This window comes from Rattus rattus, chromosome 15 (assembly GCF_011064425.1).
Source record: "Rattus rattus isolate New Zealand chromosome 15, Rrattus_CSIRO_v1, whole genome shotgun sequence".
Taxonomy (NCBI): Eukaryota; Metazoa; Chordata; class Mammalia; order Rodentia; family Muridae; genus Rattus; species Rattus rattus.
The window spans coordinates 43,626,293-43,652,247 of NC_046168.1; the positions used below are offsets into that span (position 1 = coordinate 43,626,293).

The 25,955-nt window shown below is 38.3% G+C and overlaps 1 protein-coding gene across 6 annotated transcripts in view; it reads right to left on the minus strand.

Annotated features, from left to right (window-relative positions):
* Positions 1–590: 590 nt before the first annotated feature.
* Positions 591–25,955, minus strand: part of Rttn (rotatin) — a 167,375-nt gene continuing 142,010 nt past the window's right edge. For all 6 annotated transcript variants that reach the window (XM_032885546.1, XM_032885544.1, XM_032885545.1 and 3 more), the window contains 6 exons: positions 17,581–17,707; positions 15,477–15,676; positions 10,463–10,730; positions 2,933–3,036; positions 2,077–2,146; positions 591–1,032 (listed from right to left, as the gene is read on the minus strand). In XM_032885546.1, coding sequence (XP_032741437.1) covers positions 947–1,032; positions 2,077–2,146; positions 2,933–3,036; positions 10,463–10,730; positions 15,477–15,676; positions 17,581–17,707 — 855 coding nt within the window. In that variant the 3' untranslated portion in view covers positions 591–946. The remainder of the gene's footprint in view (positions 1,033–2,076; positions 2,147–2,932; positions 3,037–10,462; positions 10,731–15,476; positions 15,677–17,580; positions 17,708–25,955) is intronic.

Genomic DNA, 25,955 nt, shown 5'->3' on the forward strand with positions numbered 1-25,955 from the left:
AACACTTATCAGAGACACAGCTCTGTGCAATGGATGGTGGAAAATACAGAGAAGCAAAAGGTCAAGTACAGAGAATAAGTGTCAGTGGAATGCCAAGCCATGGATGATATATCCTTCCTACAAGTTTCAGAAGAGGGGCTAGAACAATTATAAGACTCATAGGTAGGAAAGACTGGGACAAAACAGTGTCTTCTGGACATGAATGGAACATTGTACTCATGGCAGCTGTGGTTATCTGTACAAGATCAATCCAGTCGGTAGCCTAGAATGGATGGGGCATGGAACAAACTCTCCCATGACTAGCTGAGGAACTGGCCTATTAACAGTTAATGGCTTCTAGGGTTGTTAGAGTCAGCTTTATTTAGAGGTATGGCCTTTGGTAGATTGGCCATGCTCCTAACTTCATATCAATGTGCTTTGAGTGGCACTAATTAGACTTAATGGGTTATTTTTTCTAAAAAGGTATGAAGTTTGGATAGGGATAAGGTGTGGAGAGGATCTAGGCAGAATTTCAGGAATGGAGGACAAAATAGATCAAACTACACTGCATACATGCATGAAATTCTCAGAATAAAATACACTTTTAAAAGTATAGTTTCTAAAAATATTATTTATTAAATAATTATTAAATAGACATTTTACAAAACATATTGCATAGAAAAGTGTAAAAAAATGTTTATATTGCCAGAATTCTGTCTTTGCAGCATCTTAGGCCAGCAAGTCTTCACTTCTGGAAGACTTCCAGGAACGAACAGCCTGAGAAGTCACCAGGGCTACTCCTTTCAGTGTGGCGGCTGCTGCCTCACAGGGAGGCAGGCACTGATACTGCAGAGTTAGCATCATTCAGGGGCAGCTGCTATACAAAGCTGCAGCTGCTATACAAAGTGGCCCCTGATCCAGATCTCCTGTGGATGGCGGTCAGGTTTGGAGTAGGGTATCTCATGGGTCAGGAACAGTTAAGCAGTTGTACAAGATTCTCAAGGCATTTCAAATAGTAGGAATTTAGAGGGTCTTCTTCTGAGTTTGAGAAAGCTGATACAGGAAATAAGAGTTATAAATACCACTTTATTAAACAATGCTACACATATGGGCAGACACTCCTACATGAAGCTATGAAAAAGATTTATTAGCAAGATATTTATGCTCTTGATATACCTGAATTATGAAAACATTTTACATTTATAAAATTAAAATGTTAAAATTTTCCACTCATTTCTTTTCAATGGGCTTATCTAAAACACATTTAAAAACACATCTCTGTAACTCACATAAATTAGCTATAATTCAGGATGAATTTTTTTTATATACCTTCCCTCTAAAATCATAACTTTTAACATAATCTAATTTTCTATTTCCTCCTGAAGTGCAAGATCACATCTGGAAACAAACCAAAGACTTTTCTTCTTCAGAAATAAACATTAACAATAAACAGATCTACCACAGTGCAGGAAAGACATACTTTGCTATCTTGAGATAAAAGTTTTGAGGATAACGCTCATTGAAAAGTGGCTCCCTTAAAACAACTGACATGCTCTGAAAAAGAAACCCCTCAAACCATGAATGCAGATCATAAAGAAACCTGGCTACAGGGCAATCAAATCTGGGCCTGGAAGACTTCAGCTTCCTAAGGTTAAATCAAACTATTCTCTTCAAGGTCAATTCTAATTGGGCCCAATTCTTATCACCTAAGAATGCTCAATAGCACAGTAGCAGCTGCTGGCAAAAGAGGGGGGGGGTGTAGGAGGGGGAGGGGGAAAGGGAGGGGAGGGGGAGGGAGGGAGAAACTGACTTGGAGAAAGATCATCAATAGACACAATTTAAGAAACGTTTATATTTTAAATACTGGTCTATCTGAACATTTTATTATTTTACTATGTCAAGAAATATTACCAAGAAAAGCACATACTAAATGTGGGCCCATCTGATAGTACTTTAATAACACTTCTCAAAATCTAGCTAAGTAAAAGCAATGCACAATACTGTCATTTTGCAATGGCTTGATCAAATATTTTAGTAACAAGAAAATTCATTTAGTTCTCTTCAAATTTAACTATAACCTTTAAAACTAAAACTTACTTCTCTTTGCTATGGAATATGCTTCATCTACTTTTCTCTTAATTGATGGATTTTTCAAAGTTGCTTTTGCCTGGAGAAAGTAAGATAATCTGTTAGATTTACTCCCAAATATTAAGGATGAAGATAATGCAATACTGACTACCCATTCCTAGCTACAGCGTTAAGCAGAATAATAGTAAAGATATAATATAGACAGTTAGCTGCACTGCAGGTCAGCCTATAGTGTCAGGCCCACTGCACCTTCTGAAGCTTCCCCTCTGTTCACTCCCCTAATCCCTGCGAGAAGGATGGCAGCTCCTTGGCCCAGGATGAGGAGGAGCCACATAGGCTGGCTAGCTCACATATGTCACCTTCAGTTTGCAAGAAAAGACGACCACAGGCCAGAGAGAGTGACCACAGTATCCTCTTGCTCTCATTGGCTGTGGGCAGCCCCAGAGCCCCAATCTTAAATGGACTGAGCTGTTTGTAAATTTAAGTGATGATATATACAAGCGAAAGCCAAGTCAGATGCACAGATGAAACTAATCATCCTTCCATCAAGATGCATTTCTCCTGGATACATCTGTACAAACAAATAATTCTACTAAAATTATAATGAATTGGCACGTTAAATTGAAATAGGGAAATTCACTTAAACAGAGGTACCTTTCTGAGTCCAATCCTGATTAAATAATTAAATGAAAAGAATATTAACTGATATATTAATCATATGAATTAACAAAGAGACTTGGGTCTGTGACTTCATTTGTATCTTTGGCTGGTATTCCTGATATTTTTGGAAGCATCCTAAAAGCCTTAATTATTTAACTGCCCAAACTCCCCTCCCCCCAATTCACCAATGATTTTAAAAACTAACCTTCTGGTAATTGTATGTTAGAGCCCAAAGTGAAGCCGCTCCAATCCTCTGGGCATTTTGATTCTCACTTTCTAAGCAGGTAGCCAGAAGAGTAACAACCTTTTCTACAATCAAGCACATCATGAGAGGAAAGTTCAGTTCCACACACTTCACTGCACTCTTATCTTGGACTGGTCCCATAACAGTAAACAGAATAAATGCCCTATTAGAATAAAACACAAATTGCTATCCTCAAACAATATCTTCTATAACTTGAGGCATGAGAAGACATATCTCAGAACACTGTTCCCACACCAGATGATCTGGATGTCAATCCTCTCTAAATTTTCTGGTCTAAGTTCAACAAAAGTTTATTCATTGAGAGACAATAATGCAAAAGCAAGTATATTGTTATCCTATTAAAGCTCCTATTTTCACATGTACAAAACAGATTGATAGAAAATCATAATCACCCCTATACAAACATGCTATAGCATGAAAATTTTGTATTTTTATATCACAAGAAAATTTGACTTGATGTCATTTTAATTTATAAGAAATGTCCCTCTGGGAAGGCCACTAGAGGAGAGAAATCAAGACTTACTAATTATCTATACCAGTCTGATCATTTTAAGTGAGGATTCAGAGACATCTACTTCAAAGGCAATTGTCAGGATGCATCAAACAATATTAAAACTATTTTTTATTATTTTCACATCATTAAATTTTACCTTTGTATAATTTGTATAATTTTTAAAACTTTTTTAAAAGGTGAAACGCTTGTTTCAGCAAATTAGTTACATGTTAACCACCCAGGGAATCTAACTAAACTAGCACTGCTCAAGGAAAGATTTGATGCCAAAGAATCAGACCCTCAATTGACTTTGACAATAAAAGAATGATTAATTTTGACCACCTGCATGGTCTAAAACATCCAGCGGGAAAGTATAATAAAAGTTAGATGATTGATAATCATTTAAATCAAACTTTAGGTCAGGCATTACATCTGGGCCACTGAAATGCCAGGTGGGGAATAATCACAGCAACTCCAGGTATAAATAAATTAAAGGACTCGCGTGCTTTTCCTAACCAGAAACACCTCACCAACTTATATGTTTTTGATAATCCTGCTAGTTTCTCCTTTACACAAGGTCCGTAATACCTCACTAAGACGACACTGAACACAACAATCCCATTGGCCAACAGTTCGAAAACTGAATCTCTGGGTCTTTACCATAAAACAATATATAAGAATTTTTAGTAGCGATGCTATTAATGTGCAGACCTTGTAAGTATGCAACTGCCGTCTTAATTTTATCTCCTCTGTTACTGCTGATCCACACTCAGAGGGTTATGAAATACTCTAACTCTATCTACCTGGATCCCATGAATACCCTCAAATTCCTGAAGATCAGCAAGAGTGAAGATTCTAAACCCATCTCTGCTCCGAATGGTTAGACTGACCTGATGTTCATCTCTTAGATGATTTTAGGGTGCCATATCTTGAGAAGAGAGCATTTCACAGCTAGAAACAGCAGCAGGCTAAGAGACCACAGAGGGAAGACTCTGCTGTCACAATATTCCCTCCACATTTTCTGATACCAGACACTGCTCCAAGATCTCTTGGATGAGGATGCTGCTATTGCCCAGCAGGGATAGTTACAATAACGGTTGCTCCCTCCTCTCTACCTGCCTACAGAAACACGTCAGTACTTGCTATGACCATGCCATTTGAAAAGCCCTTCCATTTCGGTTACAATTTGCTGAAACTACAGTAATTAGTTATTAGTTTTCTAGAACTAAAGCCTAGATTCCTGCCCGACACACCACTACAGAACCTGGCCATTATCTTTTAACTCCATTTAACTCCCTCAGCTTCTGACTGCCCAGTATATTTTTCCCCAAATAAAAGCCTGCCCTTAAAAGAGAGCCAAAGGGTATGTATTCAAATCACAGTGCCAGTACGTTATAGGGGCTCAATAAATACTACCTGGATGAAAATCTGACAACTTAACATTTTGTATAAATCATATTGTAGTTTGAATAAAAAAATGACCCTCACAGACTCAAGTGTGAAAATACTTGTGTGGTCCCCATTTGGAAGTAACTGTTAGAGAAGGTTGTGGAACCTTTAGGAAGTAGAGCCTTATGTGTTAGAGAAAGTAGATTAAGGAAAGCAAGCTTTGAGGTTTTATAGCCTAGCCTGATTTTCCTGTGCTTCCTTTGTGGGGACTAAACATGACCACTGTATTTTCTGACTATCAGGAGAGCCTCACACTTTTGTTGCCATGCTTTCTCTAAGCATGATAGAGTTTATCCTTGAGATTATATACCAAAAGAAGCCCTTTCTTCTTTATCTGTCAGTATATCTTCTTTTTCTGTCAGTATATTCTACTACAGCAACAGAAAAGTAATTAATCTAAGTGATTGTATTGTAAGGAATTTTGCCATGAAAAGGAAGTGAATTCAGATGTGTGTGGTGGTATGACAGGGAGGTATGCAGGTAAGAGAAAGTCGTGCTCTGCCCACACGGTCCCCTCTGGCCTGAGTACCTCATGTGCATTACCCAGTTCCCCTTGGCTTTCCTATAAAATAGACTATCCAAAATTAAGTCTATAATAGGAATCAAATGTAATTTGGCATATGGGTTGTGGGTGGCTACATAAATGAGGGTAGTTTCATTTGTTCCAACTGAGAATCAACAAATAATTTTATATCCCAAATATTCAGATAACAATCCTTAAGATTTATATCAGTTTATATCTTAACTTCTGTAACAAGTCATTATCACTCATAATTTCTAATAAACCACATTTACAGGCTAAATAATGTGTTAGCCCTCTGTAAAGCAAGTGAGTAAAACATTATAAGACAACATTTTATCATGAAATATAACCTGCATACAAAAAAGCATATAAGGCGTTTTAAATTCAAAAAGTATGAATTCTAATTAAAGCACAGGGACAGATAATAGGAAGCTATAAATGATTATAAACCTAGGAGCTTTAAATACCTTAAGTAGTTAAAGGTGAATCAACAAGAGTGAAACATAAACACCAAGAATTCAAGAAATGCTCTAACTAAGGTTGGTTTAGTGAGAAAGCTGAGGGATTAATTCAGTTAAATGAACATATCCTTCATGGGTGTGGAATAATTTAAGCACAGTACTATCACGTTAAAATTTACAAGCTAGAAATAGGTTGCAATTTCTTTCATCAACTTATGACTGAATGACAATTACAAATTAACTGTGGATATTAAAGTTTGAGAAAAAAATCAACAGAAGTATTTTGTGAGAATCAATTAGTCACAGACTGGATAAATCATTAGTGCCTCATGCAACCCATATCAGACAAGTTCCGTGAGGTGGCTGTGCACTACTTGCTCTATATTGCTTTCTTGTGTGGAGATGCTGCTTGCAAGAACCTGTGGCTAGAAAGACCCTAAGTTCTAGGGGAGAACCTACTACTATTACTCTGTTAAATGGATGTAGTATTAAATCAGCTTCTAGAAAGTTCTCATTGAATCCATACATCAATGCATCTCTCGAACCTTATCTGAGATTAACAGACAACCACAAAGGATCAAGACACAGAAAATAAGACTGTGGAATACTTAGCCCTAAATGGGACACCTTTACTATATCACTTTTCCTAAGGCTTAAAGATCATTGAGGAAGAAGGGGCAAAAAGTTTGTGAGAGTCAGAGGTAGTGGATAACTACAAGGAAACTGCTTTCCACAAACAACCAGGCAAGTGGACATATAAAATCACAGCTGTTGTCCCAGCATGCACAAGGTCTGCACACTTACAAAGTGCACTAAACCCTATCACATACAGAAGAAGTGGGCTTGGAGTCCTCCTACACCTAGTCAAGAGGCTAATAGCACTTATAGATGATAGCAGAGAGAGTCTGTTTTTTATGAGTGTAGTCCTTGGTGGGTGGGGTGTAGTCACATCATCCTAAGTGGAGCAAAACTCAAAAGATTCCCACTACAATCAGAAACAAGACAAGGATTTCCATTCTCTGAAATAGAAAAGAAAGGAAGAAATCTGAAAAGCAGAGAATAGAACTACAGAAACAGAAGATGTAATTTTACAGTCTGTAGTTTCTTTGTTAAGACAGCCCATGATTGCTGCTCTTGGTTGTCAACTTGAGACACCTGGGAAGAAGGAACCTCAATTGAGGAATTAACTCTATCAGACTGGCCTATGGTCTTTTCTTGGGGGGGATGAGGCAGGGTATTTTCTTAATTATTATAAGTAGAGCTTGGCCTAGCCCACTGTGGGCAGAGCCACTCTGAGAGTTGGTCCTGGGTTGTATGAGGAAGCTAGGTGACCAGGAGCAGGGAGCAAGCAGGTAAGTAGAATTCTTCTGTTTTTCCTTCAAGTGCCTTGATATTTATTTCTGACTGTAAGATTGAAATAAACCTTCTTTCCTTGCTCACAAAACAAACAGCCATCATCCCTTAGCCATTCCCTCCTCATCGTCTAGGAGTTTTTTTTTTTTTTTTATCATGTCAAGCCAGGAGAGGAAGAGAGGAAGAGAGGAAGAGAGGAAGAGAGGAAGAGAGAGAGAGAGAGAGAGAGAGAGAGAGAGAGAGAGAGAGAGAGGAGAGAGAGAGGGGAGAAAATGGAGAGCGGAAGGAAGAGTGAGAGTGAGGAAGAAGAGTGAGAGGTCTAGGAGTTTATTACACTGTTAATTTGTCTTGGAATACATGCTCCCAATCCTTTCTCACCTTTCCAGCCCTCTGTTGCATTCTGAATAATATTTTGCTAATCTATTTTCTATCGCCTAAATTATCTTTTTTCTATACCTACATTATATATTGCTAATGACAGACATCCATATTAATTTAAATTTAGGCTATTAAGTTTCTAAAAGAACGATGCCCAAAAGAAAAATCCTGAAATGATAGAAATACTTATAATTATTTGTAGTCTGGGTAGAGAAGTTGGTACCTGTTTCTCTGCTGATTCTTACTCAGAGAGTTAAATTTTCCAGTGTACCTGATTAATTGTTCTAGTGTTCAGAAAAGTTGTTTGTGGCAGTTCCCTGTTGTCCAGCATGTTGTCCTTCATCCAGAGGGGAAAATTTGCTTCTGACAAGATTTCTGATCACTATTAACCAACCAATGATCACATCAATAACATGTATCCCAGCATGAAAAGGCTAGGAGGGGCAGCCCATGGGACCCATCTTTATCCCCATTTCTCTCTTTCTGTTCTTTATTCATCCAGATGAAGGCTGGGGAAGTATTTTTATTCTGATCTACTTTCTCCTTCAAGAATGGGTCTTTGAAGTCCCAGCTCCGTGCACAAAGGACAGACAGTAAGTCTCACCTGAAGGTCATTGCTTCTTTCTTTTCTTTGATGTTCTAGACAAAAGCTAAGCAATAACCCTGGCAGATATCCTTCCGGCATGTGCTATCCATCTGGACACAAACTTTCCATCAAAACTGGTCTGTAAGCTTCCCCACTATCTTTCCTGTAACACTTTGATGTAAATTTTTATGACATTTATTCAGTGTGTTTTTACAAAAGACATTCGTCCTGAACATTACAGGGTGAGGACGTTTTTAGCAGCCAGGTCAAGCCCAATGCATAGTCCATCCTAAGCATACACCCCACACGTCTGGTGCTACTGATTAAAGGCATGCAGTCTGCCTTAGAAAGCTGTGTAACTTAGCTGATTCTTCCAAAGTCTATTGCTTAGCTCACCATGTGGAAACCTGTGACAGGTCTTCCCAGCTCCACACAGCTGCTGGCTCTTACCTGACCTCTCCCTAGAAAGCCCACTGAGGTCAAGAGTGAGAGAACTGGAGAAATGACTTCTCTCCAACTGTCCATCTGCTTAATACTGACGAGGGAGAGAAAACACTGCTGATTATAGGGAAATCCATAATACAAATCTAGAGATCTAGAAGTGAAAAGTGTATATTTCCTCAGTTCCCCTAAATTCTTTCCTTTTACTGACTCAACAGTAAAAGCAGGGGATCTTAAGAAAAAACAGTAACAACAATAACAACAACAACAACAAAAACAAAACCCAACTTACTATGGGAATGGGGAATAAACAATAGCAGATGCTATTGAGCTGCTCCCACGAACCAGGACCGTCAGCAAATGATCTGTATGCATCTTATCACCTGAAGTGGGGCTATCATTATCCTCACTGTACAGATGTGAGAACTAAAGCAGATGCAATGGAAGAGGAATCAAAGATAAGTACCGATATGCATCTCCCAGTGGTGGGAAGCACTGTCAGCAGAAGAGTGGTGAAAAACTGGGTAAAAACTGAGTCAGTTCCGGTGAGTTTAAAGATGGTTCAACTTGAACAATTTCTGCATAAAATTTTCATCAATTCTATAGCTGCTATCAGAAAAATAGAAGCACTACCTTATGCATATAAAACATGAGTTCAGTGTCATTTCTATTCACTTAGAATACTTGGGATGGTAAAGTTTCAGAAAAATTAAGTGTAAAACATGAAGGAGCAGAGGATTAATATCTTTACTATGAACTAGCAACAAGGCTAGGGACGTTCTGTTTTCATAAACTCATTCTTATCAAAACAAAGTATTTTGTGGGGGAGAATTAGGGTTCAAAGAAGCTCTGTAAAGTGAGAAGGACATTCAGTTCAGGACCAGATAGACCAGTTTACCACCTCCTACTCTTTTTTTTTTCTTTTCTTCCTTTTCGTATATCACAATAGGGTGTCTCTTATAAAATTCCACATGAATTCACATGGTAGTTGTGGATTCAGAAACAGATCCCTCCAATTCTTTCATTTTCTCCCCTCAATTCCTTTTGGATTCTTGCCTCCAATTACACATTTCCGAGAATGAAGCCTATACGGCTAATTTCCCTATCTGGTTGTGGCCTTAAACTCTGCCTGTCAGGATTTCTCTTAATTACTAAATGTTTATGGAGAGCTTAGTAGTGACAGGCACAACTCTAGATTCTAGACATGCACACACATACACGCACTCACACACACACACACACACACACGCACACGCACACACACACACATGCACACACACACACACATGCACACACACACACACACACACACACACACACACACACAAAGGCAGATTGGGGAAGGGGACTGGTACAAGGTGGAAGAAATGCAGGACAGGATGAAGGGCAGAAGTTGCAACTGGGACACATGTTCTAGAGAGTTTTCATTTACTCAACTGGGACACATGTTCTAGAGAGTTTTCATTTACTCAAAGACAGATAAGAAAGGATGGGAAACTAAAGTAACAATAGATGAAGAAGAGACAGAAGCAGAGGGTGAAACTGAGAGCACGCTTGCCCACCGCTTCTCTTTCCCAGGTACCTCCTATACCCAGTGTGTCCACTGAGTGACTTGCTGATCCACACTCAGAGGCTAGGCCCATGCTTGAGTACCACCCCCTCCAGAGTCCCTGCCTCCCAAGGACACAGCAGGTGGGAAATTATAGAGCTACTTTGTGTTTTAATCTGATTAGAACAATCTGCACATCCAACGTGTATGAAATGAGTTCACGACGTGACTACATACCATTAGCCAGAATTTTAGGCTTATTAGCAGGACTGCAGCAAATGTTATGAAAGATCAGCAGAGGCACGTGAGGGCTGCTCTTGTGTGTATACTTGCTCATCTCGATGAGTAAGTCTAAGCAGCCGTCCAATCTCAGGATCATTTGCTGTCCATCTTCTCCAAACGACATATTCAGGAGCAACTTCAACCATAGAATGGTCACATTGCTGAGATGTTGATTTCCTCCTTTAGGCAATGTCAGGGACAGGAAGTGCTGTAGAAAGTTGCTCTATGAATAAACACAGAATACTATTTTCTTTTCAGGTCTTTTTCATTATTTGCCTAGTCCCTTGGTGACCAATTAAGCAGCATTTGATATCCTTCTCCCAGATTTTAATTTCTCTTTCTTCCAAATACTTTGTCTACACAACTTCCAAGTATTAATAAATATAACGGTAAGAACAAAGTAGTGCTTAAATTTTAATTCCCACTATTTCTTTTTCTGATGATGGATAAAATAAACTATAGTCAACTCAATTATTTAAGAGTTGATAATTCAGAGAAGGTCTCCTGAGTTTCCTTTCTTATCTTTCTTCCAGGGATTTTGCTACTCATTAAAGATATTCTGCGGGAGGAAAGAAACAAAACTCAAATCCACCCTACACAGGAATTAATAACTCTGGTAGGAGTGAAAGTGTTTCATATAATTATAGCTACAGGTGTTTTCTTCATAAATTTATGAACATACTTTACATTCATTCTACCCTATGTTTTATCATTACAGAAAAATTTCATGGCTATATGTCATTCTACTAAACTTAGAGACAAGAAAACTCTATTATTTGAACTGCAAAAGTCATTTTAATCTTCAAATAAAGCCAATTCCTTAAACCACTACCAATTACATAACTATATGATAGATACTAGGCACATGTAAACAAAATATAACCCAATAATCTCAAGCAGATGCTTGGGGTGACTATATAGACGCTATGATTATTGATGTATTTAAGAAGTAGAATGCAAAGAAAAAGAAGTAGAGTGCGTCATGTTATTTCTGTATAGAATGACTCCTACCTGTATTGATAATCTACGCTAGTTTACCTGTTGAGTTCTTCTGGGCAGAAAACGAGGATGTTGGATTTAATTTATATAATTAATTTTAATATACCTACATAGAGAACCTTGAGGATAATAATGAGATGGGCTACTGAAATACTAGAATATTTCCAAACAGCAAAATTACTATAAACCAAGTGCTGCAGGGCTCTCAAAATTTCCCTGTGTCTCGTCTCAGCACAAAGGATGCTTTTTTGAATAGTTCCTCCTCGCCTTTCCCATTTAGTTAGATACACCGTATTATAACTCAGAGCAGACAAGAGTTGCAAAACATGTACCCAGTGCTTGAAAATATAGCATACTGTGGGCTTTTCTACACTGTACACTCTAAAGATGGTTTAAAACAATTTTATACTCTGGTTAGAGTGTGTAGAAATATACCAGGGGAGAAAGATAGGAGACATTTTAAAGTTATACAACAATGCTACTGCATTTTCTCATGGCCATTGGTGAGTGAGGGAGAGGCACTACTGGAAGGCTCTAGGCTTATTATTACTTAACACAGCAATGGAAGTTTCCAGAATTTTCTAATTAGAGCAGACTTGATTTATGTTCCCTGAAAACAGATTATATTCATATTATATCAGAACATTCTTTTTTCCCTCCAACATAATATTTTTACTAATTATTTGGGAATTTCACATCATGCACCCTGTTTACATTTACTTCCCAGACCTCCCAGGTCTGTACCCCAACTCTTGTGGCCTTCTCCCTCACAAAAGAGAAAAAAGTTCAAATTGTTTTGCCTATATACTCACCGGAACATGGTCAAACTCCAGTGGCCAACACCTTTTAAAAAACTGAGTCCTTCCCTGTCAGAAGCCATCAATTGTGGAGAGCTATTCTATAGGATCCTTATCACAATTTTTAAGAGTTCTCTTTGAAGTCTTTCTGTCTAGGCTGTTTCTATTTTGAGGAAGAGCAAGTAGGGTGAGGTAGGGTAGGAGCTGTCACATAGACTTCCATGTACCTCTTTCTGGACTGTGCGCTCACAATCAATACAAGACAGATTATATTTGCTGTTTGCAAAAAGTAGCTCCCTTGCTCTCTACTGTCAGTGGGAGGATAGATCAAGGACTCCCACATGGTTTCTGGCAACACCACAGACCACAGACATCTACATGGTCCCCAGCATCAGCATATGCCATGGATCTCAGCATGGTCTCCATTGGCAATACAGACCATGGGCATCAACATGACCCTCTGCATGGGCCACAGATACTATTACAGCCTTCAGCGGTAGCACAGGTCAAGGCCATCAACAGGTTCTCTGCGGCAACCTGAACCATGGACACAAATACAGTCCATGGCATGGCCCAAGGACATCAACAGGGCTTTGGGTAGCAGCATAGACTACAAACACCTACATGACCTTTGGTGGTAACAGGGGCTATAGAGATGAATATGGCTTCAAGTGACAGTACAGAGCACTCACATCATCATGGCCTCCTGCAATAGCATAGACTATAGATATCTACCTGGTCTCCAGTGGTAGCACAGACCTTAGCTATCTACATACCCTCTAATGGCAGCCCAGACCATAGACATCCACACAGACCTCAGGCTTCAACACAACATCAACATGGGAGCACAGACCACAGAGGTCTTTGGAAGAGGTCCAATCCACAACATGGACAGTTTTTCAGCACAGACACCCCACTGTTGCTCAGAATCAGGGTAAATATCCAGCTGGACAGCAGACTCAGGGACTGAGTCTGTTGCACCTCCCTCCCCACATTGGCCCTATTAAGCAGTAACACGTTCCCCATCCACTGCAGCTCTCTCTGCACTCAACTGCTCTGAGACTGTAATATATCACAAAGTATACTTTTTTGCCCAAACAGTTTTACATATAAATATTCATAGCAATGAATTCTTCTGTTTCAAAGATTCTGGTTTGTGAAGCACCGTAAATACTGAACCATTGCTGAGACTTGTCTCAATAGATATCCTACTGTTGCAGAGTCAGGGTGGTGGTATGGCTGGGCTGGGCAGCTCCATGCTGGGGCCTGTCAGCAGGGACAGCTCCATGTTTCTTTGGGAGCTGCAGCTGCTGCGGGTTGTTCTTGCAGCCAGTTGTGCTTGTAGGCTGCAGTGCTTCTGATCTCCCAGCAGGGCAAACAGCATAGTCTGTAGGCTGGAGGCTGGGTAGGCCTAGAGCCAACCCATTATGTGGGAGCTCCAGGTCACCTCATGGGGTGCCATGGCTTCTCAGACATGATCTTTGTGTTTGCAGCCTTCTGGCTGACATGCTAAGGGTATAGATTCGTCATTCTTTGCCACACAGCTCTGTTTGGCTCTCTTTCTTTCCAATTTCATAAGTCCACTTCTTGGAAACATCATCCTATAGACTTGCCTTTTTTATTCTCTCTCTTTCTGTTATTCTGGTACTACTCCATGTCACTAAGACTCCTCAGAGTTTCCAGGGGGGACCAGCAGTTGCTGCCATCTTTGTTCTCTCTCACAATATTCTTAAGTAGAGAACCAGAATTTAAACTGAGAGTTTTACCTATCTTAGAGGTATTTTTCCTTATTAATTAAAAATAAAACAACCCTGAAATGTAAGGTAAATAAGTCTCCAGCTCAAAGTCACATGTCAAACTTGAAATTGGCACTTACATTTCATCTGGATGTTCAAACTCTGCACCCCATTATCATGTTCTACAAGGGAGTGGTAGAAAGTGGTAGATTGGCCAGTACCATGGTCTCACATGTATAAACCTCTCATTTTGAAGAAGATAATTCTATGTATTTAGCTCAAGATGAGATTTTTGGAAGTAAAGTGTGTGTATACATATATAAGCATCAGTAGATATGAAAGAATACACAAACATGATATACATGCTATGTATATTTAAATATGCACATGCATCCATATGTATACTTTGTAGAAATATCAGCATGCACATGAAGAAACTATCTAGCTGTATGCTGGTAAATAAACAATTGAACTGGCTCTATGAAGGAGAGGCAGGTAATTGATTGTAGTGTTTGTCAAGTTTCATGGTATGAATGTTCCCTCCATGGCTGATTTTAAGACAACATCACATCAACTGGCTTGAGAAATTTCTAAAAAATATAATGAGGATACTCATGACTCAGAGTGAGCAGGGTAAAATTCCTTATAGAAAATATTCCCCTGGTAAAATCAATCTTCAGTTTCCTTAAAATGAGAGCCATTAGCATTATTTGGGGCAATTATACCCACACTATCTGGTTCAAACACATGAAACAGTGGGCGCACTGAATGGCTATGAATCCCATCTGACCTCAAAGCAGAAGAAACAGACACATTCACATCACTGTCATGAGTAAGTGACAGATGACCTGATAATACTTAGATTTTAAAAATATTCCCAAGTAGGAATTCTGTTCATATATAGCCATAAAGATGCTCTGCTCTAGTACATTTGTCCCAGAAATTTGTCTCATCCATACCCTTTCTTTATACACTCCAGTAAAATTAGTGATAAAACGTGAAGTTAGAACTACAGATCCAGAGACTTTATAAGTGGCAAACCCTGCTACTAAGATGTAAAAATGTAACTGGAGCAAAGGAGCTTTGATTCCATACAACTTTCTGTCACCATAATAGACAGAAATTGGTTTGACTGGGCTACTTACAGATCAAATATATTATTTGTATTACACCAAAATTTTTCTAAAATCACCATTTTTAGTTAAAACACAGTTATGGAGATAATTAAAAGGACATGACTAATAAGAATCTCCTTCTGCTTCAATTTTAGTGCCTCTCAAACTCTCTTTAAGCGATCTCTACAAACCTTTAAAATAAAATGTCTTGAAATCTGAAGAAAGCAGTCCTAGAAACAGACAACTTCCAAACTTCTAAAATCTGATTGACAGGATTATTTTGCCAAATAACTATGACGCAAAGGAGGGACTGTGTACTTACCTTCTGAATTACTCCCTTGCAGTCATGAGATAAAGCCAGGTTTGAAAGAAACATAAAAACCGCCTGCTGAATGGTGGTGCTCTCTGCAGGCATCTGAGAAGCCAGTTTCAGGACACACAGTATCAGGGAGCTGCTGGGGGTGCCTCTGTGTGCGGTTTGAATATACTGTCCATAATTTGACCAACAAAGGGAACTACAGCCTTCAAAAAAAAAAAAAAAAATCCTGTCACCGAGTTGCCTCTGTTCTGCTGCTTAGCTTTTAAAACACAAAGTAGTAAGGTGACAGTCACCTATGAACTACACGTGAGCACTGAATCCTAATGCTGATGTGTGCTCAACCCAACAGATTGACTGAACTCACTCAGTGGCTAATTATCTCAGTGGAGCATTAAAATGCCAACTTTTTTTTGTTTTTTAAAGAAAGGATTAGATTAGCATAATCGGTTTTTTAATAGTTTATAAAGAAGGCATCAAAATAAAAGCCTGTGTGATAGAACAGAATTTTAGCAATGAAGGTAACTGGGACAGCTCAAACACCACTTTCCACAGTACCCATAAAATAAAGAACTCAGAAAAGCCTGATCATGGGATTTCAAGGTCACAGAGCTCATAGAGGAGCTAGTATTGGTATCTATGGCTTTCCAGAGTTCTATGTATTCTGAGTAAATCAGGTAACCATATGAGATTTATTAGGGAATTAAAACAAAACAAAACAAAAAACATAAAGGAGTTAGAAATATGAAGTTGCAAAACTTCATGCAAGCAGAACAGCTTGTATAGTCATATCAGAATTGAACAGTCTATGAAATAAGCTCATTTGTGATAAGTACAAGTGAAAATATAGTAGCCTTTCTTGTACTCTTAACTTCATAACTACATTTAAACACTAATGTGTTCACTAAATGATGTGTTTTTGCTTAGCAGCACACCAAATAGAAAAAAAGTATTTTTGCATTAGGTTGGTAGTACCCTAATCACTTCTACAATTCTCATAAATTTTAAGGATGCATATAGTACAAATCAGTTTTTTTATATCGCATTAAGCCACTCAATTTTTGTCCCTCCAACTTTTCTAGATGCTTAGGATGAAAGCTAAGACAAGGAAGAACAACATTCGATAGTACATTTCAGAGACAGGCTATGCTGAGCTGGCCACTCCGCAGGGAAGGTTGAGATAGAAGACACACCGAGAAGAGACTCTCCAAGCAGAAGAAAGAGACAGAGAAAGCAGTAGCAGAAGGAAGAGAGGACAATTCTGATTCACAATCAGACACAGAATGGCAGCCACACACTTTACTCTGTTATATGCAGGAGACTTTCTAAGTAGGATGGTGAAGCAGACAGCCTAAGGTACCAGACGATAAAAAGAAATCAGTCATCATAACACAAAGCAGAGACAAGATGAGCTCACTGTTCACTATCTCCCATCCCGTCCATATGCATCCTTTGGTATGTGGACATTTCTGTTGCTGAGCCAAAGGAAACCATGCATACTTGCTAACTAGTCCAAATTATATGTCTGACCACATATTTACTAAACAGCTAACAAACATATTACTTCACACCCTGAGGTTTGCTTTTCCCCTTCTAAATCAGTGACGTCACACCTCTTCTCTTCCTAGAATTGTCTACCCTTACATTTTCCTCATTGTCTAATCGGTTTCATTACAACTCACAATGCATGGCCCTTAATAGATTGTCAAGATAATGACTTCCACATGAATGAATATAATCAGTATCAATTTTCACAAAACCAACAGTACCCTAAACTAACTCCATCATATCTGTCTCCTGCTCTAGAATCTATAAAAGACCTCATCTTCACTTGCTTTTTCATTAATTTTCACCTTTTGGATGTTCCCTGTGAATGCAGTTTCCCACAGCCATATAAAATCAAGCCAATCTACTTCCTGAACTATCTATCCACTGACTATCCAGGCCAACAAATAAAATTCTTAAAATGCTCTGGAGTTTTAAGACCCAGAAGAAAATTTGCTTTTGACTAATAAGGAAAAATGTATCAACATACATATTTTTCCAGTCCAGTTTAGTATTAACTAGTATTTTAATTTATCATAAAAAACAACACTGGATTCTAGTTTACCAGTTGGAAAATTTGCAGTATAGACACAAAGCAACTGCAAGGCAATTTGCATCAATGAATCTTCCATCAAAAGCCAAGGCCAGAGAGAGTGCAGGACAGGCACAAGACCTGCTTCAAAAGCTGCCACCTGTTTTGGAAAAGAAATAAGACCAGCCATTAGTTTGGATATGTGAAATGCAAACTTAGGTTTAAATACCCCCTGAAGTTGTCACCCACATAAGGTAATAGTGTAATTCATCTTTGCTAAGAGTAGGAAGAACCTTTCTTCAGTTCACCAGTGCTCCACCTCGGACAGAACGGATTAGGAGACTGCACAGTCTCTGGAAGGGTGGCTAGGATATATTAGTCAGAGAAAAACTACGAAGAAGTTTCCATAACATGTAAAGTATGCAGTAAAGTGATTATCTCCTAGCAATAAATAAACACTAAAAAGTTTCATACACAGTCCAGAGACAGAGATTTGTAGTAAAGAAAATTCTTTGATCGATTCTGCCTTTTACTTCTCTTAATGTGGATATACTATATATGAGATGAGACAATCTTCTGAAGATAGACCTTGACCTCAAAGAGGTTTAACTTGCCCAGACTGCCAAACAAGTTAATAATATATTTTCAGATTATTTAATACTATGTACTTATGTGCAGTCCTACTGTGTGCTTGGCCTGTTTAAGGTTAACTAACCTGCTTATAGGAGAACAAGGTGACCACCCTTAGCATGCCTCAGATTTCCCACTCAGTTCTGACAACCTAAGCTAAACTTATAGCTTTCAATTATGTACTCCCCCATATCCTGACCCAGAATAATATATGTATGTGCTATGGTAATTATTTGCTGAAAAGAGCCAACAACCTTAATTAATTGGCAGCAACCTAAAAATAAATATCTGCCACAAGAAATGGAAGCAACATATAGACAAGTATAAGTTAATGACATTGGTTTGTGGTTCAAAGTGCTGTTCTAGGTCAGCTGCAATCAGTAAAGTCTTTCCCTATAAAATGCTTTTAAGAGCTCTGTAAAGAATAACTCATTCTTTCATACAATGTTTTCTAGGCTGTCCAATAAATATGGAGAAAAGCCTCATCAGACACAGGTACAGACCCACACAACAGATAGATCACCAATCAACCACTGAGAACAAACTACAAACAGATGGAAAGCATGGGGAGGTTGTCGTTGTTGTTGGTGGTGGTGGTGGTGGTCGTGTCTGTGTGTGTGTGTGTGTGTGTGTGTGTGTGTGTGTGTGTGTGTGTGTGTGTACATACTTGTATGAAGCTTTGCTTTCATAAAACTTTGTCACCATAATAAGCAGAAATTGGTTTGACTGGTCTACTTACAGATCAAATATATTATTTGTATAACATCCATGTTTTTCTAAAATCACCATTTTTAGTTAAAACACAGCTATGGAGATAATTAAAAGGACATGGACTAATAAGAATCTCCTTCTGCTTCAATTTTAGTGCCTCTCAAAGTGACTTTAAACAATTAACCTCTAATACTCTTACGAACATTTAAAATAAAATGTCTTAAAGTCCTAAGAAAGCACTCCTAGAAATAAACTTCTAAAATTTGATTGACAGGATTATTTTGCCAAGTAAGTCTTTATGACGTGAAGGGGATGATACGTATTTACCTTCTGAATTACTCTCTTGCAGTCATGAGATAAAGCCAGGTTTGAAAGAAACATAAAATCCAACTGATGAATGGTGGTGTGATTTTTGTGTGATTTGAACAGATTCTGAAGTAACTTAGTCTTTACAATACTGCAGATAAGATACAGTTGCTTGCAGAAGTACAGCAGTATGTACCTTTTTAAATTATAAGGTAATTTCTATACCCACATTCACTTGAGTGCACATGTACGTAGCTACACTCACTTTTAACTTGCTCATTTCTCTGATTACAGTAAGTAACTTCCACATTAGGAGAAGCAAATGTGTCACGTCATGCAAAGAGCAAGCTGTGCACAGAATGCTCACTGCTGTCATTTACACTTCCCATTTCACGGTCAGCTCCATTCAGTTTATTTCCTGTTCTGATGATTGAGACCACTCCAACTGTTGTGGCTCCTAAACTCTCCAGCACTGGGCATTTACTACAGGTTTCTCTGTCTTCACTTCCATCCTTCTGTCTTATGTCTATTCTCCTTCTCCAGACCCATCTGCTTTCCAGCTTCTCTTACATGTGTTTCAAATATATGATCAAAGGTATTATAACATACTGTCTTCGAAAAGTTCAAGTAGAATCCTAAGTACAAATACTAATTACATACTCCTACTATCACCAGCAAGTATAACTCCTCAGGCTCATGCAAACTTGGCTACAAGCAGTTCTCCACCTAGATGGCTTACGCGGTACTCATCATTGCACTAAGCTCTATCATATATTCTTATATCAGTAAGCAGCTTAAACTAGAGACTGGAAGTCACTTCTATACTTTACTTCTTCAGTCCTAACTCTTCAGACTTACTTCTTATACACCATCTTCACTTTTCTCCCTGCCCAGGATAAGGCCTCATGATATTTTGCCTGAAGTATCTTAAACTGGGAGCTTGCTTGCAGTTTCAGAGGATTAGTCCATGAGGATCATGGTAGGAAGCAGACAAGCATGTATTGCAGCAGTAGCTGAGAGCTTTACATGTTCATCTGCAAGCAGCAGACACAAAGACTGGGCCTTCTGTGAGCTTTGGAAACCCCAAACTGTTTCCCAGTAACACACTTTATCTAACAAGGTCATAGCTACTCCAAAAATGCCACACAACCTAATCCTTCCAATCCTTCTCAAACAATTCCCCCTCTGAGGTAACTAAGCATGTGTGTGTGTGTGTGTGTGTGTGTGTGTGTGTGTGTGTGTGTGTGTGTATTCACAGGGGTCATACTCATTCAAATCACCACATATGTATAAACAAATACCTTAAAAAAATAGTTATGCTTCAGGTCTCCATCTTAGCCCAGAGCTAAGGCTATCAAATAGCCTTCTGGACCCAAAACATGCCCAGAGAGAGCTTGTCTCCCATAAGTGCTCTCACCCCTAAGCACACAGGTAAGAGCCCACTTTTGCTCCATTGTCTGTCCAAAGAGGGACCAGCCAGGAGCACACAGGGCACAGGAACCACAGAGGAGCCTGGGACTGGACCCTTCAGGTCTCCATCTGTCCCAGAGCTAAGGCTGTCCCACAGCCTTCAGGACCTAAAGCCTTCCAGGAGAGAGCTGTTCTCCCAGAAATGCTCTCACTCCTAAGATCACAGGATCATAGGCCCACAAGAGAGACAAGCTCCAGTCAGAGACAGCAAGACCAACTAACATCAGAGATAAGACACAAGTACAAGAACCTAAGCAATGGAAATTAAGACTATTTGACATCATCAGAATCCAGTTGTCCCACCACAGCAAGAAAGGGATATCCATCACACGGGAAAAGTAAGATTTGGATTTAAAGTCACAAATCATGATGATGATAGAGGACTTTAAGAAGGACATTAATAATTCCCTTAAAAAAAAGAAAAAGACAGGAGAACACAGGTAAACAAGTAGAAGCCCTTAAAGAGGAAATACAAAAAGCCCTTAAAGAGTTATAGGAAAACACCAAACAGGTGAAGGAATTAAACAAAACCATCCAGGATTTAAAAATGTAAATAGGAGCAATAAAGAAGGCACAAGGCCGACAACCATGGAGATAGAAAGCCAAGCAAAGAGATTAGGAGTCATAAACGCAAGCATCACCAACAGAATACAAGAGATTCTAGAGAGAATCATGAGGGCAGAAGATGTCACAGAAAAAAACATTGATACAATAGTCAAAGAAAATGCAAAAGGCAAAAAGCTCCTAACCCAAAACTTCCAGGAAATCCAGGACACAGTGAGAAGATCAAAATAAGGATAATAGGTATAAAAGAGTTTGAAGATTCCCAACTTAAAGGACTAGTAATTATCTTCATCAAAATCATAGAAGAAAACTTCCCTAAGAAAGAAATGCAGATAAACATACAAGAAGCCTTCAGAACTCTCAAAGAGATTGGACCAGAAAAGAAATTCCTCCCGTCACATAATAGTCAAAATACCAAACGCACAAAACAAAGAAAGAATATTAAAAACAGTAAGGGGAAAAGGTCAAGTAACATATAAAGGCAGACCTATCAGAATTACACCAGACTTCTCGCCAGAGACTATGAAACCCAGAAGATTCCGAACAGATGTGATACAGACCCTAGGAGAACACAAATGCCAGCCCAGGCAACTATATCCAGCAAGACTCTCAATTAACATATATGGAGAAACCAAGATATTCCAAGACAAAACCAAATTTACACAGTATCTTTCCACAAATCCATCCCTACAAAGGATAATAGATGGAAAACTCCAACACAAGGAAGGAAACTACACCATACACAAAGCAAGACAGTAATCTTGCAATAAACCCAAAAGAGAGACACACAAACATAATTCCACCTCCAATAACAAAAATAACAGGAAACAACAATCACTATTGCTTAATATCTCTTAACATCAATGGATTCTATTGCAAAAAAAAAAACAAAACAAAAACAAAAACAAAAAAACAAAACCCAAAAAACAAAAAACAAACCAAAAAAACCCATAGAGTAATAGACTAGATACCTAAATAGGACCCAGCATTTTGGTACATACAGAAAACACACCTCAGTGATGAAGACAGACACCACGTCTCAGAAAAAAGCTAGAAAACAATTTTCAAAGCAAATGGTCCCAAGAAACAAGCTGGAGTAGCCATTCCAATATCGAATAAAATCGACTTTCAACCAAAAGTTATCAAAAAAGGACACTTCATACTGGTCAAAGGAAACATATACCAAAATGAACTCTCAATTCTGAACATGTATGCTCCAAATGTAAGGGCACCCACATTCATAAAAGAAATTTTACCAAAGCTCAAAGCATACATTGCACTGCAAACAATAATAGTGGGAGATTTCAACACCTCATTCACATCAATGGACAGATCATGGAAACAGAAACTAAAAAGAGACACAGTGAAACTAACCTAAGTTATGAAACAAATGGGTTTAACAAACATCTATAGAACATTTAATCCTAAAACAAAAGAATATACCTTCTTCTCAGCACCTCAAGGTACCTTCTACAAAACTGACCATATAATTGGTCACAAAAAAAGGCCTCAACAGATACAAGATTGAAATAATCCCATGCATCCTTACAGATCACCATGGATTAAGGCTTATCTTCAATGACAACAAAAACTACTATATCAAAGCTGAACAATGTTCTACTCAATGATAACTTGGTCAAGGAAGAAATAAAGAAAGAAATTAAAGACTTTTTAGAATTTAATGAAAATGAAGGCACAATATATCCAAACTTATGGAATACAATGAAAACAGTGCTAAGAGGAAAACTCATAGCTCTGAGTGCCTTCAAAAATAAAATGGAGAGAGCCTACACTAACAGCTTGATAGCAAAATGAAAGCTCTAGAACAAAAAGAAACAAATATACCCAAGAGGAATAGAAGGCAGGAAATAATCAAACTCAGGGCTGAAATCAAGTAGAAACAAAAAGAACTTTATATACAAAGAACCAAGAAAACCAGGAGCTGGTTCTTTGAGAAAATCAACAAGATAAATAAGCACTTAGCAAGACTAACCAGAGGGCACAGAGACAGTATCCAAATTAACAAAATAAGACGTGAAAATGGAGACTTAACTACAGAAACTGAGGAAATTCACAAAATTATCAAATTCTACTACAAAAGCTTATAATCAACAAAACTGGAAAAACTAGAGGAAATGAACAAGGTAGAGGAAATGAAGCAGGTAGCAAAGTTAAATCAGGATCAGATAAACGATCTACGCAGTCCTATAACTCCTAAAGAAATAGAAACAGTCATTAGACGCCTCCCAACCAAAAAGAGCCCAGGACCAGATGGGTTTAGTACTGAATTCTATTAGACTTTCAAAGATCTAATAACAATATTCTTCAAACTATTCTACAAAATAGAAACAGAAGGAACACTACCCAATTAGTTCTTTGAAGCCACAATTACACTTATACCTAAGCCACACAAAGACCCTAAAAAGAAAGAGAACTTCAGACCAATTTCCCTCATAAATATTGATGCAAAAATACTCAATAAAATTCTTGTAAACAGAGTCCAAGAATACATCAAAATGATCATTCAGCATGATTAAGTAGGCTTCATCCCAGGAATGCACGGATGATTCAAAATATGGAAATCCATCAATATAATCCACTATTTAAACAAATGCAAAGAAAAAAAATGATCATCTCATTAGATGCTGAGAAAGAATTTGACAAAATTCAACACCACTTCACGATAAAAATCTTAGGAAGATCAGGAATTCAAGACCCATACCTAAACATAGTGAAGGCAATAAACAGCAAACCAGTAGCCATCATCAAACTAAATGGAGAGAAATTTGGAGGAACACCACTAAAATCAGGGACTAGACAAGGCTCTCTACTCTCTCCCTACCTATTCAATACAGTATTGAAAGTCCTAGCCAGAGCAATTAGACAACACAGGAAGGTTAAAGGGATACAAATTAGAAAGGAAGAAACCACAATATCACTATTTGCAGATAATGTGACAGTATACTTAAGTGTCCCCAAAAATTTCAACAGAGAACTCCTACAGCTGATAAACGATTTCAGCAAAGTGGCTGGATATGAAATTAACTCAAACAAATTAGTATTCTTCCTCTATTCAAAGGATAAACAGCCTGAGAAAGGAATTAGGGAATCAACACCCTTCACAATATTCACAAATAACATAAAATACCCCTATACTCGAACCAAGCAAGTGAAAGATCTGTATGACAAGAACTTCAAGTCTCTGAAGAAAGAAATCGAAGATCTGAGAAGACGAAAAGATCTCCTGTGCTCATGGATTGGCAGGATTAATATAGTAAAATGGTCATCTTGTAGAAAGCAACCTACAGATTTAGAGCAATGCCCATCATAATTCCAACTCAATTCTTCATAGAGTTAGAAAAAAGCAATTTGCAGATTCATTTAGAATAACAAAAAGTCCAGGATAACAAAAACTATTCTCAACAATAAAAGAACTTCTGAGGGAATCACCATTCCCGATCTCAAGCAGTATTACAGAGCAATAGTGATAAAAACTGCATAGTATTGGTCCAGAGACAGGCAGGTAAATCAGTAGAATAGAATCAAAGACTCAGAAATAAACCCACACATCTACGGTCACTTGATCTTTGACAAAGGTGCTAAAACTATACAGTGAGAAAAAGAGCGCATTTTCAACAAATGGTGCTGGCTCAACTGGAGGTCACTATGTAAAAGAATGTACATCAATCCATTCTTATTGCCCTGTAGAAAGTTCAAGTCCAAGTGGATGAAGGACCTCTACATAAAACCAGATGCCCTCAAACTAATAGAAGAGAAAGTGGGGAAGAGCTTCGAACAAATGGGCACCGGGGAAAATTTCCTGAACAGAACACCAATGGCTCATGCTCTAAGATGAACAAATGGGATCTCATAAAAGTGCAAAGCTTTTGTAAAGCAAAACACACCATCAATAGGGCAAAATGGCAACCAACAGAATGGGAAAAGATATATACCAATCCTACATCCAATAGAGGACTAATATTTAATTTATATAAAGAACTCAAGAAGTTAGATTCTAGAGAACCAAATAATCTTTTTTAAAAAAATGGAGTACAGAGCTAAACAAATGGCTAAGAAGCACCTGAAGAAATGTTCAGCATCCTTAGTCATCAGGAAAATGCAAATCAAAACAACCCTGAGATACCAGACATCACACCAGTCAGAATGGCTAAGATCAAAAACTCAGGTGACAGCAGATGTTGGTGAGGATGCGGAAAAAGAGGAACACTCCTCTATTGATGATAGGATTGCAATCTGGTACAACTACTCTGAAAATCAGTCTGGAGGTTCCTCAGAAAATTGTACATAGTACTACCTGAGGACCCAGTTATACCACTCCTGGGCATACATCCAAAAGATGCTCAAACATATAAAAAGAACATATGATTCACTATGTTCCTAGCAGCCTTACTTATAATAGTCAGAAGCTGGAAAAAACCGAGATGTCCTTCAACAGAAGAATGGATACAGAAAATGTGGTACATCTACACAATGGATTACTACTCAGCTATTAAAAACAATGAATACATGGAATTCTTAGGCAAATGGATGGAGCTAGAAAATATCATCCTGAGTGAGGTAACCGGGTCACATAAGAACACACATGGTATACGCTCACTGCTAAGTGAATATTAGCCCAAAATCTTAAAATAACTAAGAAAAAATTCACAGATCATATGAAGTCCAAGAAGAAGGAAGACCAAAATGTGGATGCTTCATTCCTTCTT